The following is a 15,251-nucleotide window of genomic DNA, read 5'->3' as shown; positions in this document are numbered from 1 at the left end:
AAGCAGGACTTCATTTTGCTGTTGCCCTCTTTCTCCACGTTTCTTCTAAATGCATTATGTCCTCTCTTTATCGCCCATGCTTCACAACTGCGTTAAAAAAAAAATAAAAAAAAAAGAAGGTAACCTAGCAACGACTGCTTCAGACCTCAAGTAACACCGTGCATGGGCTTTGCTATAGACAGGTAACCATTCTTAATAGCTCTATTCCCAGAGGGAGCCTGGGTGGGAGGAGCAGTGTGCACAGCTTAGGAACTGTCCTTATTGCAGACTGTGCCTTGACTAATACTATCTTCCATGTACTGGCTGCCCGTGTCGCTCCTGCTGAGGGCCCCGGATGGGATGCGGGAGGAACGACTCTCGGGGTTCTTCTCCTGTGAGAAGCAGCAGATCATCTTCTTCATAGTGCTGTACATCTCCTCGTCCTTGTATGAGTAGATGATGGGGTTCATGACGGAGTTGAGTAGCGCCAGCAGCAAGAACCACCGCTTCACATACTGCACGCCGCACTGGGTGCAGTTCAGGCCGTCGAGCAGCAGGACCACCAGGCCGGGGGTCCAGCACACAACAAATGCCCCTGGAGAGGGAGAAAAAACAACAGCAGGTGCTAAGACCCCAGGCAACTTGTTATGGGTAGCCTCGTCCCAGTCCTCCCTGTCTCCCATCCCCTTCCTAATGCCTTTAATCAGTGATGTGATGGGGAGGGACAATGAGAATTTAACAACTTCAAAGCAAACTTCACCTGTAGGTTTGAGATCTGGGTCTGTTAGAGGCAAACAGTTGGGAACCTCCCATGATGAAAAACCACAGCTTATTTCATTTTCTTATCTAGTAGTTCAGGTGTCTTATAACTAAGAAGTGACAATTAACGTCCTTTACTAAGCATTAGGAGACCCTGAGTGGTACAGACAATTAACATGCTTGGCTGCTAACAGATCAGAGGATGGAGTTCACCCAGAAGTGTCGTGAAAGAAAGGACTGGCGAATTACTGCTGAAAAAATTAGTCACTGACAACCCTACGGAGTACAGTTCTCCTCTGACACACATGGGGTTTGCCATGAGTGGGAGTCAACTCGTAGCAACCTTGTTGTTGTTGGGCTTTGCTTTACTAAGACCCTCAACGAGATAGATTGCAACAATGTATACATGTATATGTTCATGTATGTATATCTGGGGTCCTGGTATGGTGCTGTAGGGTAACCACTGGATTGCTAACCACAAAGTCAGTGGTTCAAACTCACCATCTGTTCCTCGGAAATCCTATACAGCAACAACAATAAATACAATTTTAGAAATAAATCTCTTTCATGATGAGATGGTTAAATATGTGCTTTGTAGACTTTCCAATCACATGTGAACAATACAATAGTCTCTGATTCTCTAGCCATAACTGAACATAACTACCTTACTTCTAAACTTCCAGACATTTTTCCTAAAAGATGAGACAGATTCAATAAGCCTGAGTTCAAATTAGATGTCCCTTATCAACTATGTGATCATAGGTAAGTTACTTCTCTTCTACCTCAGCTTTCTGGAGAAAAGCAAAGGATAGTGAAGCTCATAGTTCAGTTCTCTGAGATACTAAAGCAAGGAGTTTATACTAGTAGCATGGATTCTACTAAGCACCATATCAATGTGAGTTGTAATCGCTATGAAGGGTCTTTAAAAAGTCTGTGGGAAATGTCATTATCTTTTAGTTCTGTTTTCCATGAACATTTTGAAGCTCCCTCATATTTGAGGTTATAATAGCTTCTTCTTCTTGTTAAGTACTGTTGCGTCTGTTCCAACTCATGTCAACCCTACAGTTTCCAATGAGCAGCCAGTGAGCTTGAACTGCTGACCCTGCAACATTTAATTTGGACTCAGGCTTTTTCTCCAGAAACAATGCTCTTGGTCTTTATGTAACCAGATTCTATACTATGATGTAATCACTTTCTCACAGAGTCCTGGTCATTTCTAAATACACTTGTTTATCTATTAGGTGTCTATTCGTTATTATCAGGAACTGTATTAGCAGTGAAGAAGGCATAGACTGTGTACTCAGGAAGCTAATATAATGACAGGTGGCAGAATAAATAAGTAAATCTGTAAGTGGTACCACCAACTCCTTACTATTATTGGTTAAAATTCATCCTGGACAGTATTCCTCTTGTTGCTTCATTTCCCTTCTGAGAGATGTAATCATAAATTACACAAATCAAGAATTATAAAAATGCACTAAGGAGTAGTGAAAGGAGCCCTGGTGGTGCTTCAGGATAAGCACTGGACCGCTAACTGAAAGATCAGCTGTTCAAACCCACCAGCTGCTCCATGAAAGAAAGATGAGGCCTCCTGTGCTCATAAAGATGTACCGCTTTGGAAACCCCATATAGGGTGGCTGAGAGTCAAAATCAACTCGATGGCTGTAGGTTGGGTTTATGTGATAAGGAAACTCCATAAATTTTGGGAGAAAAAGCTATGCCTAGTTCTTCATCTTTAAGCTACATAATAGGGAAATTACTTCTTTGACACCCTGTTTCTTCATATATAGGATAATAATCTCTACCTTCCAGATGGCAGCTAGAGTCAGAGGTAATGTAAAAAGGTGTTCAACCCTGTGTTGGGTTCACCAAATGGACTCATTGTAAGATCCTTTGTTTCTAGCAGAGTTAGATGTCTAGGAGTTATCAGGAGGGTTTAAGTACCCTTTTCATAATTACAGCTAATCACTGGCTACACTTTTTCCTCCAGCCTGTTTGATCTGGCTGACACATATAGATCAAGAACTAGACTTAGAGATCTGGGTCTTAATTCTTCCACTTAATGTTCAGTTCTGGAAAAGCCATGTCATTGCTTTGGGTTTCGGTCTCCTAAACTGTAAAGTGAGGATGATAGGCTAGGTCTGGGTTTTCCAAAGTGTGGATCAGGGCCTTTTGTGAGTATGCGATCAATATAAATGTTTCAGACAGTATTCCTTTTAGTTAAATAGAATACAATAGAGTAACTCAGAGTACAAAGGAAAGTATTGCTTCGTGAAGTTTTATACACTATAATTGTGTGTGCACTGGTTAAGAGGTCAAATGTACTTCCCATCATTGGACTTAATTTAAAAGCTTTAAAAGCATTACTACAGATAATCTCCATCCAGCTCCAATGGACTGCATTTTTCTAAAAGTAACACTCTTACTCTCAGGGCTAGTCCCAAGAGAGGGGAACTATGTTGTCAAGAAAGGACTAAACAAGCCAGACTTCAAATACTGTAGCTCCTGACTTTGATGTGAAGAATCCAGTCTGTGAAACTTTATAATTCTTAAGAAACGCCAGTGGGAATGTTCCAAGGCCCCTGTGTTGATGGGAAAGAGGGAAAAACATTGATTGGCTTTGTACTTTGCTAAATACTTATGCCAAAATTTAGTAGAGTATATAATTCCAAACCAGTGGAAATGAAAAAAATGGAACTAAAGGAAAAGGGGGGAAAATATCTATACAAAAGACGGCAAAAAAAGAGGCAGAAAAAATATGGACAATGAACAAAATAAGATGCTGTAAATGAATCTAAAGATATCAATAATCAAAATCAATGTAACTTGTGGTACGCAAACATTGACAAATCAAACAATTTGATATTCAATGTTACATCCATGTGTTATAATCATAAGGAAAAGCAAGAAAATGATTAATACAAAATTTATTGTTACATTGGTAATGCTCTTTCTTAAATGGAGTGGCAGGCTCAAGGGTATTAATCTTTTTAAGTCTATTTCATTAAATTCTACATATATATTATTTTTTTAATTATGAATTAAGTGAAGATAAGCATACAAGAAGGTAAGCATATACAAAGTATACTCAACAAATCATATATTTTGTTTCATTACAATCATTGCAATCCAGGTACCAATAGTGAATAGTATTTACCTCTATTCACGTTATCTACTTTATTCCTCCCTGTGTCTCCCACTACTTTCATCTTTACTCTGCTAACCTCCCTCTCTTGTTGCATATTGCCTGCCCTGTCATCCATGTTAACATGTGTCTATCCTCTAGCTGGTGAATAATTTTCCCTCCCTCATAACCCTTTCCCCCTATAACCATCATAGATTGTTTCTTTTATCAAGAAAACCTTCTCTTAACTTTTCACAACATGGATCTCATACAATATTTGTCCTTTTGTGATTGACTAATTTCACTCAGAGTAATGTCCTCCAGGTTCATCCATGTTGTGAGGTGTTTCACAGAGTCATAGTTATTCAACATTGTGCAGTATTCCATTGTATGCATGTACCAAAGTTTGTTGAACCATTCGTCTATTAATGGGCATTTAGGCTGTCTGCATCTTTTTGATGTGTCTCTTGTAGGATCCTGTTTTCTTACCCATACTGGTGCATTTAATCCATTTATATTCAGTGTAATTATCAATACGTATGAATTTATTTCTGTCATTTTGATATTTTTGTGTGTGTGTGTGGTGCTTCTGGATTCTTTGCAATGCTGCTGAGTTCATTTGTGTTTGTGGATTTTCTTTTCATTCTCATTATGTTGTACTAATGAAATCCTGGTATGGAGAATGCACTGTACCTCAAGAATGGTTTGAATTGCAAGGTCAGTGGTTCAAACTCAACAGTCACTCCTTGATAACCCTTTACAGGGGCACTGTGAATTGGGACCGACTCCATGGCATATAACAACAACAACAACAATAATGCTTACTAACTCTTTATGATTTTCCTCTTTTAAAAATTTTGATGTGCAGGCTTTTTCTTTGAGGCTACCCTGTAATTTATTAATTTGTTTCCCTGTTTAAAACTGTCTGTTTTATGTTAAATCTACTTGACTTCCTTGCCATTTGGAAGTTCTGTATCTACACTATTCCCTCTTTTTGCTTTGTAGTTGACTTCATTATAAACTGACATCTCTGGTTTTCTATTTTCAATCTAGAAAGATGAGGCTTTCTGCTCCCGTAAAGATGTACAGGGTCGCTATGAGTTGGAACCGACTCCACGGCATATAACAAGGTTTGCTTTACTTTGTTGTTGTTGCTTTTGTTTTCTTCTAAATTTCTTGGAATAGATGAATGAGTGCCTCCAGTGGTGCATCAGTTTGTTGAAATACTTTAAATACTTTTCTATATGAATTGAGTTCTGGATGGTGTTGTGATGCATGGTAATGTTTGCTTTTGTTGGTTCTCAGTCCAAAGAATTTGAGCATTTTTTGTAAAGTTGGTCTGGTCATTACAAATTCCTTTAATTTCTGTTTATCAGGAAATGTCCTAATTTCGTCACCATATTTGAGGGACAGATTTGCTGGGTATATGATTATTAGTCGGCCATTTTTTCCTTTCAGAGTTTTGCATATATTATCCCATTGCCTTCTTGCCCACATGGTTTCTGCTGAGAAATCAGAACTTAGTCTTATTGGTTCTCAGTTTTACTAAGCCGTTCTCAGGATTCTTTTCTTGACATTGTTTTTGGAAATTTTGATTATGATGTATATTGGTGATTTTCTTTTTGGGATCTATTCTATTTGGGGTTCATTAGGCTTCTTGTATGCTTATATTCTCATCTTTCATTATTATAGGGAAGTTTTCTTCCAACAACTCTTGGTCATTTTTCTCTGGGCTTTTATTGTCTCTTCCTGTTCTGGAATTCTGATTACCCAAAAGTAATTGTTCTTCATACTCTTAGGCTTCAATTTTTTAAATTCTTTTTTCTGATTGTTTTTCTAGCACATTAGTATTGAAAAATGTATCAAGCTAGCTTGGACTTTCATTACTTTGAATCTACTTATTTGCCCTTTCAATAAATTGTCTATTTCTGAAATCTTAGTGTTAATCTTCTAGATTTCTAATTTCAGGTTTTGTATTGTCTCAACATTTGCATCTATTTTGTCTGTTTGTTCTTGTAGTGTTTTCCTGAATTCTTCTAAAGTTTCTTCTGTGTTCTCCTTGATCTTTCTGTCAATCCTTTAAGGGTACCTAAATACTACTCTTTTGAATTATTTTTCAGTTAGTTCAATTACTTTTTCTTCTTCAGAAACAGCTTTTCTGAGTTATTCTCTCTTGTTTCTTTATGTCTGTTGTCTCCAGGGCATTGTGGGTTTGTTGTATTTTTCATATTTGTATTTCATTGATGATTGTATGCTGATGTGTTCTTAGGCTGTCATCAACTGTCTCCTGTGGGTATAGGAAGAAAATGGAAGCATGTACACTGTTGTTCACTGTTTGTGCACCTCAGTTTAGAGTAAGCTTGGCTGGTGTTAGCTGCTGTCTATCATTGATCAGGTGGTACAAGAGTTGGTACTGGCTCTTGCTCAGTGGGTGAAGTTTCAGAGGGTGTGGTTGTGGCTGGGCTTTATGGGCATGGTTGCTGTATTATGTTGGGTGGGAAAACAGAAAATCCCTCCACTACATACACACAGGAAACAGGATAAATAGATGAGCCAGCAATGCAGAGAGAAAGTAATAAAAAAGAAATAAAAACAGGCAGCAACCAGGAAAAAATAATATAATAACTACAAAGACAAAAGAAGACAGAAAAACAAAAACACTTAAGAATAACTAAAAAGAGAGAAGAGGGACAGGAAAATAGAACTACAGAAAAGATAAATAAGAGAGGAAATAAAAGGATGAAAAATAAAAACTTTGAAAAAACCAGAGAGAGAGGATGAAAAGAAAGGGTAGAGCAGTAAAGAAAGATCAAAATGGGGAAAAAAAGAGGGAAAATGAGAAACAGAAGAAAAGAAGGAAAACAAAAGTAGAGATTGAAAGAATAAAATTCAAAGGAATGGAAAGGGAAGAAAGGAGAAAGAATAAAACAAAACCAAAAATGCTACATATATATTATATAATTTTGTTTGAATTACATATTTCACCACACATAAAAACGGTAAAAGTGAATTGCTTTATATGTTCCCTAGAAATTACCCTTTTTTAAATGAGATTTTTCTTTAATTATAAAAATTTTCTTTCCCAGCATGAAACTCTAGTTTGGATTAGTCAAGAGACCTAAACATTTAAAATAAATCTTCAAATGGAGGCCCAGTTTATTATAATGTAGTCATTTATATATATTTTCCTTTTGCAGAAAATGGCATAATTTATTCAATTTGTTGCTTAAGCACCAGACTGCTAACTGCAGGGTTGGTAGTTCAAAGCCACCAGCCACTCCTCAGAAACCCTGTATAGGGTAGCTATGAGTCAGAAGCAACATACCAGCACTTAACAACAATCAATCAACATTTCACAACATTTTGTTATTGTTGTTAAGTGCCATTGAATTGGTTCTGAGGTTTCCAAGGAGTGGCTGGTGAGTTTGAACTGCCGACCTTGCCGTTCAAACCGAGCCTGTGGTCCAGTGCTTTCCTACAGAACCTTACCAGGACTCCATGAGATAGGAAGAGAAAACTCTTATCTTTATACTGTTTTCTGATGAAAAAAATTAAAGGCAAGGTTTTTAATTTTAATATTAGTTTAGAAAAACATTTATTATGAATTGGGCAAAGGTTTAAAGAATAAATCCGTTTTCCATTCAATGATTCATAAACATTTTATTGCATGCCAATGATTGCAATCCCTGCAATGCCACCTCACTTCCTCCACATTTCCGGTTTCCATCCCTCCTCCCTTCCTGACCCTTCTGAATTTTGTCCTTGGGTAAATGTTGCCCTTTTGATGGCAAATGGTTGATTGTTCTAAGGAGTGTGTGCTTCCCTTTACGGCTCTGGGCTGAAACTTGAGTCAGGAGGCCAAATTCATTTTCAGACCTGAAGGGTGACTAAGAACCATAGTGTTTGGTGCTCCACCAGTCTCTATCCCACCAGTAAATGTGTTTTTTTGTTTTTTTTTTTTAGTTTATTCCACATTTTTTCTCACATTCTATCCAGAACCTTCTAATTTGATCTTTTCAGAGCAGTTGGCCATGGTAGACAGGATCCATCTAATTCTTTTGGGCTCAGGGTTGTGGAAGCTGGAGTTCACATGGAAAGCAAGTCTTCTCTGAGAAGGACTCAGACACACTGAGCTGCTACACTAGAGAACAGGTGCGTCAGCGATGCTGGTTGTTGCTGCTGCTTCTTACACTTCCCAGCAGTGAGTCCTAGGAGCCACGTCTGCTCCGCGACTTGTGACTCCACCCACCAAGTCCTCTCTAAACACATGTCTGAATGGATGCACAGTTTACATAGCAGTTCATTCTTTTTGGAGTTTTTGCTGTATGTCATCAGCTTGATACAAGGCCAATAAGGAAACAGAAGTATATAAAAGGAGTGCAAAATTTCAGAAATGGTTTTGGTCCTGGGAATGTACAATCTTGGAGAAATTTTTGAAGAATGTGGGAACTGACAGAAACATGCAAATGGGTAACTGTCCTAATTTTTTAAAGTAATGAATCCTGTGAAATATATATCAGTCAATCCCCTATTAATCTACAATAAATGCTGCTGTTGTGTGCCACTGAGTATGTTCTGTCATAGCAAACCTATAGTACAGAGGAGAACTGCCCCGTAGGGTTTTCAAGGCTGCAATCTTTAAGGAAGCTCACTGCCACATCTTTCTTCTGCAGAATGGCTAGTTGGATGGAATTACCAAACTTTCAGTTAGCAGCGGAGTGCTTAACCACTGTGGTACTAGGGCTCCTTCAATAACTCCAGAATGGGTCATTTCTGAGCATGAAGACAAGACTATGATAACTTCTAGCAGTCCTGGTGTGGTGCTGTAGTGTAAGTATTGGCTTGCAAACCATAATGTCAGCAGTTCAAACCCATCAGCTGCTCCTTGGAACCCTATACAGGGTTTGGCCGTGAATCCAGAAATGGATGGAAACAAATTAAAATCTTTCAACAAACTGATGCAGCACTGGAGGCACTCACTCATCTATGCAAAGAAATCTGGAAGATAGCTACCTGACCAATTGATTCAAGAGATCCAAATTTATGCCCATTCCAAAGAGGAGTGACCCAATATAATGTGTGGAAATCATCATACAATATTAATATTATCACGTGCAAGTACAATTTTGCTAAAGACAATTTAAAAATGGCCACAATAGTACATTGATAGGGAACTGCCAGAGAATTAAGCTGGATTCAGATGAGGAAATGGAAACAGGAATGTAATTGCTGACGTCAGATGGATCTTGGCTAAAAGCAGAGAATACCAGAAAGATGTTTACCTATATTTTATTGACTACGCAAGTCTTTAGATTATGTGAACTACAACAAGCTATGGACAATGCTGCCGAGAATGAGTATTCAGGACCTCATTAATTGTGCTCATGAAGAAGGTATAAAAGGACCAAGAGGCAATTGTTCAAACACAACAAGGGAACACTGAATAACTTAAAATTAGGAAAGGTGTGCACCAGATTGTATTCTTTCACCATACTTATTCAATCTTCAGGCTGAACAAATAATTCAAGAAGCTGGATTATATGAAGAAAAACATAGCATCAGAGTTAGAGGAAGACACATTAATAACTTGTGATATGCAGATAATACAACCTTGCTTGCTGAAAACGAAGAGGACTTAAAATACTTATTGATGAATATCAAAGATCACAGCCTTTGATATGGGTTGCACCTCAATGTAAAGGCAAAAAAAAAAAAAAAAAATCCTCACCACTGGACCAATAAGCAACATCACAATAAGTGTAGAGAAGACTGAAGTTGTCAAAGACAACACTCATGGAAGCAGCAAATAAGAAATCAAATGATGTATTGCATTGACATATCTGCTGCACAAGACCTCTTTTACGTGTTGAAGAGCAAAGATGTCAGTTTGAGGACTAAGGTGTACCTGACCCAAGTCATGGTATTTTCAATAGCTTCATATGCATATGAAAATTGGACAATGAATAAAGAAGACCATAGAAGAATTCATGCATTTGAGTTACAGTGTTGGAGAAAAATATTAAAAGTACCACGGACCACCAAAAGAACAAACAAATCTGTGTTAGAAGTACAACCAGGATGCTCCTTAGAAGCCAGAATGGCCAGCCTTCATCTCTCCTACTTTGGACATATTATTAGGAGGGATCAGTCCCTGGGGAAGGACATCATGCTTGATAAAGTGTAGGATCAGTGAAAAAGAGAAAGACCCCCAGTGAAATGGACTGACACAGTGGCAGCAGTAATGGGCTCAAGCATAGCAACAATTGTGAGGTTGCTGCTGGACCGAGCGGTGTTTCATTCTGTTGTGCACAGGGTGGCTATAAGTCGGTTCTGATTTAATGGCAGCTAAACAATAGGACTCCTGGTGTGGTGCTGTGGGTTAATGTGCCAGAATGCAAAGCCATTTGATTTGCAAGGTCGGTGGTTCAAGCTCACCAGCTGCTCCTCGGAAACCCTATACAGGGTCGCTATGAGTCAGAACTGACTCGACGGTACTTAACAACAACAACAACAACAAGAGTCAGAACTTACTCAATGGCACTTAACAACAACAACAAGGATTATCAAAGGTCTATCAAAGAAGTGCCATGCCAAGTTTGAATCACTTTTTTTTGTGTTGAAAAATCAGATATTAACAAACATGAGTGGGTCCAGAGCTGGGAACCTGTGAAACCTAGAAGAAATCAGGTATTTTTCTCCTGGAGAAGAAAAGGTTAAGGAAAAACACCATGTGCTAACTGTCCTCAAAAACCTGAAAGGCCATCACATAGAGGAATTGCTATCCTGGGCCACTCCAAGAGGTCACTCTGAACCAAATGGAAAGGTAAGAAAAGGCAGAATATGGATGTGAGGCTTCTTTTTAAATAAGTGACGTTCTTTAAGGGTGAAATCAGTTGATCATGTGCAAATCACCTTCCTTGACCCAGACATTCCTCTAGCCTGAAAGTGTGCAAAATGTAAAAGAGAAGGAATTCTTCATGAATGGCAGGTAGGGTGAAGTGGCTTTTGAAATCTTTCCCAAGTATGTTGTTGTTGTTAAGTACTGTTAAGTTGGTACTGACTCATAGTGACCCTGCATAGGGTTTCCAAGGCTTTAAATCTTTGTGGGTGCAGAAAGCCTCATCCTTCACCCACGGAGTGACTGGTGGGGTTGATGTGTTTGTTTTTCTGGCAGTACTTGCAATATTCTCACCAACACCACAATTCAAATACAACAATTTTTCTATGATCTTCCTTACTCACTGCCCAACTTTTACATGTATATGAAGCAATGGAAAATATCATGACTTGGGTTAGGCACATCTCAGTCCTCAAACTTATCTTTGCCCTTGAACACTTTAAAAAGGGACTTAACAAAAAATCAGAAAAAGAGAGTGGGGGACAGGAATAATTATTTAATATGAGAAAGTAAGCATCTAGGTATATATATCAAACCTGGATTTTGAAAAAGGTTTGAGCACATGTCGTGCATAAACCAATGTCCAAACACTAGAATGCAGACTAGTCTGTAGATGAGGCATACACAGTGCTTGTTCCTCTGGACTTTTCTCTGGTTCAGTCCTGCCAGGAATGCCTTCTCGTTTCCTAAACTAAGGCCTACTTTTTCTAAGTTTAGCTCATGTTCTACCTCCTTCATTAAAATTCTTCCATCTCTCCATTCCCTTCTCTCAACTCCTATTGAACTGACCTCCTACACCATCTACCTGACACTCAGCATGTTACCTGCATTATTTTGCTCTAACATTTCTGGAGAGCTATGAGCCAGGCAGTGCAGTCATGTCTTCACATGGACTTTCTCATTACAATTCACAGCCCTACAGGGTTGCCACTATATTATTATTATAGTCTTGTACACAAAGAATTTGACATTCAGATTAACTCAATAGTTTGCTCTAGGTCCTAAAGTCAACAAGTCAATGGTTGAGCCCAGGTCCAATGCCTCTATTGAAGTTTTTAAACACTGTACTACACTGGAAGTTACTTTTTTCTTTCTCATTCAACAGTTTTTATGTGCAGTTCATTGATGATGGTTACACACTCTACATTGTGCATCCACTTTCCCTGTCTTTGTCCATACTGTTTCACCACCATTGATTTACACTTTGTCTCTTAAAATTCTCATCTGTGTCTTAGAATTACTGTTGTCCACTTGATCGCTTTCTAGAAATTCTTTAAAAGAGTATGATGCTCCAGGCAAACATTCTTTATTAATGTGGTAAATTATTGAGTTTAGAGACCATCTCAGCCATACATTTGATGCATTAGACACTAATGACCAAAGACCAGAGGAGGTGTGGGATGACATCGAGAACATCATACAGAAAAAAAGCAAAAAGTCATTAAGAAGATAAGGAGAAAGAAAAGACCAAAACGAATGCTAGAAGAGACTCTGAAACTTGTTAGAAAACCAAAAAGGAAGAACACATTCAGCCTTTCTCAAATTGAAAGAACTGAAGAAAATATTCAAGCCTCAACTTACAATATTTAGGAACTCCTGATGTGGTGCTATAGGATAAGCACTGGACTACAAACCACAAGTTTGGCAGTTCAAACCCACCAGCTGCTTCTCAGAAAACCAATACATGAGGAGTTGGAACTGCCTTGATGGCACTTAACAACAACATGGGGAAAATACTGAATGACACAGAAAGCATCAAAAGAAGATGGAAGGTATACACAGAGTGACTTTCAAAAAGAAATGGTCAATGTTCAACCATTTTAAGAGGTAGTATATAATCAAGAACTGATGGTACTGAAGGAAGAAGTCAAGCTGTACTGAAGGTACTGGAAAATAACAAGGCTCCAGGAGTTGAGGGAATACAGATGGGAATATTTCAACAGACTGATGGCAGCACTGACGCACTCATTCATCTAGCCAATCAATTGTAAGAGATCCACAGTAATGCCCATTCCAAAGAGAGGTGAACCAATGGAATGTGGAAATCAGAGAAACATACCATTATTATCACAAGCAAGTCAAATTTTGCCGAAGATAATTTTTAAATGACTGAAACAGTACATCTATAGAGATCTGTCAGAACTCAAGCTGGATTCAGAAGAGGATGTGAAACTAGGGATGTCATTGTTGACATCAGATGAATCTTGGCTGAAAGCAGAGAATACCAGAAAGATGTTTAGTTGTACTTTATTGGCTATGGACAATTTATTTATCCATAGCCAATTTATGTACTTTATTTATCATGACAAGCTATGGACAATATTACAAAGAATTGGTATCCCAGAACACTTGATTGTGCTCATGAGGAACCTGTACATAGGCTATGAGGTATTCATTGAAAATAGATACTGAATGGTTTAGAATCAGGAAAGGTATGTGCCAGGGCTGCAGTCTTTCACCAAACTTATTCAATCTGTATGGGAAGCAAATAATCTCAGAAGCTGGATTATATGAAGAAGAACATGACTCAGGATTGGAGGAAGACTCAGATGATACAACCTTGCTTGCTGAAAGCAAAGAGGACTTAAAATACTTATGAAGATCAAAGAGCACAGACTTCAGTATGGGTTGAACCTCGATGTAACAAAAAGACCCAAATCCTTACCAATGAATCAATAAATAACATCATGATTAATGGAGAAGAAGTTGTCAAAAGACTTCATTTTGCTTGAGTCCACAATCAGTACTCACAGTAAAAGCAGTTAGGAAATCAAATGACGTATTGCATTAGACAAATTTGCTGCTTAAGACCTCTTGAAAGTGAGTAAAGATATAAATTTGAAGATTAACGTGTGCCTGACTCTAGCCAGGGTATTTTTAATTGCCTCGTATGCATGTGGAAGTTGCACAATAAATAAGGATGACTATAGAAGAATTGAGGCATTGAGTTATGGAGCTGGAGAATACTGCAAGTGGCATGAGCTGCCAAAAGAACAAACTGGTCTGTGTTGGAAGAAATAAAGCCAGAATGCTCCTTGGACGCAATGATGGTGAGATTTTGCTTTTCAGACTTTGGACATATTATCACAAGGGACCAATCCCTGGAGAAGGATATCATGCTTGGTGAAGTGGGGGCTGAGTGAAAAAGATGAAGACCCCCAAAGAGATAGAGATTGACATTTTGACAGCAGCAATGGGGTCAAGTGTAACAACAATTGTGAGGATGGCACAGGACTGAGTAGTGTTTCCTTCTGTTGTGCACAGGGTCATTATGAGTCAGAACCAGCTAGATGGCACCTAACAACAGCAACAACTGTTTAGTTTAAAGATGACTTCATAGGATAGTTTAGGTTCAGAGCTTAAAAGTTGTTTCCAGGGAATAGATTTAGGGGTTCCTGCAGTCTTGATGCATGTAGCAAGTCTGGTTTCCAATAAGAAATTAAAATCTGTTTCACATTTTTCTTCCTTTTTATCAAATTCCATTTATTGTTCAAAACATTCAGTAATAGTAGCCAGTAACAATTCATTTCTCCTGGTATCATGGCTTGCAGTCCATTTTCTTCTTCAAGTCCTGTGTCTCCATCTGCAAGTACTTTTTAATTTTATTTTGGTGTTGTTATTGAAAATACACACAGCAAAACATACAACGATTCCACCACTTCTACATACACAATTCAGTGCCATTGGTTATAGGATTTGAGTTGTGCAACCATTCTTAACCTTCACTTCTGAGTTGTTACTCCCCATGAACATTAGCTTATTGCATCCTAAGGTTCCTACCTAGCTAATCTTTTGAATTGCTGTTGTCACTTTTATCCTATATAGATAGTTCTTAATAGAGCATAATGCTCAAGGCTGACTTTTTTTTTTTAACTTTTTATTGTGAATTGAATGAAGGTTTACAGAGCAGATTATCAGTGCCACATTCAATAAATCATACACTTTATGTCATTACAATGATTGCAGTCTCTTCCATCAGTTAACAGTATTTACCTCTATTCACTTTAACTCTTACACTCCTCCCTGTGCCTCCCAGTACCTCCATCTTCCCTGTGTCAACATCCCTCTTGTTATATACTGCCTTCCCATCACCCAGGTTAACATATGAATAAATCCTCCCTTCTCTTCCACCCCTGTTAACCATTATAGAATGTTTCTTTTAGCAAGAAAACCTTTTCTTGGGAGAGAAAGGATGAGCCAGAAACATCACCATAGAAAGCCTGTAAGTCCATCTTCAGCCTTTAACTGATTGTTATTGTTGTTATGTGCCATGGAGTCGGTTCCGACTCATAGCGACCCTGTACAGGGTTTCCGAGGCTGTAAATCTTTATGGGAGCAGAAATCCTCATCTTTCTCCTGTGGAGCAACCGGTAGTTTCGAACTGCTGACTATGAGGTTCACAACCCAATTTGTAACCACTATGCTACCAGAGCTCTTTAACTGACTGGAATACCTAAAATAGGGCTACAACTTGCCCAGTGAAGGAGGCTT

At 38.4% G+C, this 15,251-nt stretch overlaps 1 protein-coding gene across 1 annotated transcript in view; it reads right to left on the bottom strand.

Moving 5' to 3' along the window:
* Positions 1 to 217: 217 nt before the first annotated feature.
* LPAR3 (lysophosphatidic acid receptor 3) overlaps positions 218 to 15,251 on the bottom strand; it is a 90,132-nt gene continuing 75,098 nt past the window's right edge. The window contains exon 2 of the mRNA XM_006830999.1: positions 218 to 574. Coding sequence (XP_006831062.1) covers positions 246 to 574 — 329 coding nt within the window. The 3' untranslated portion in view covers positions 218 to 245. The remainder of the gene's footprint in view (positions 575 to 15,251) is intronic.

Source organism: Chrysochloris asiatica, unplaced genomic scaffold (assembly GCF_000296735.1).
Source record: "Chrysochloris asiatica unplaced genomic scaffold, ChrAsi1.0 scaffold00002, whole genome shotgun sequence".
NCBI classification, from domain to species: domain Eukaryota; kingdom Metazoa; phylum Chordata; class Mammalia; order Afrosoricida; family Chrysochloridae; genus Chrysochloris; species Chrysochloris asiatica.
Note: the sequence above shows the minus strand (reverse complement) of the source record. Positions and strands in the feature narration are given on the sequence as shown.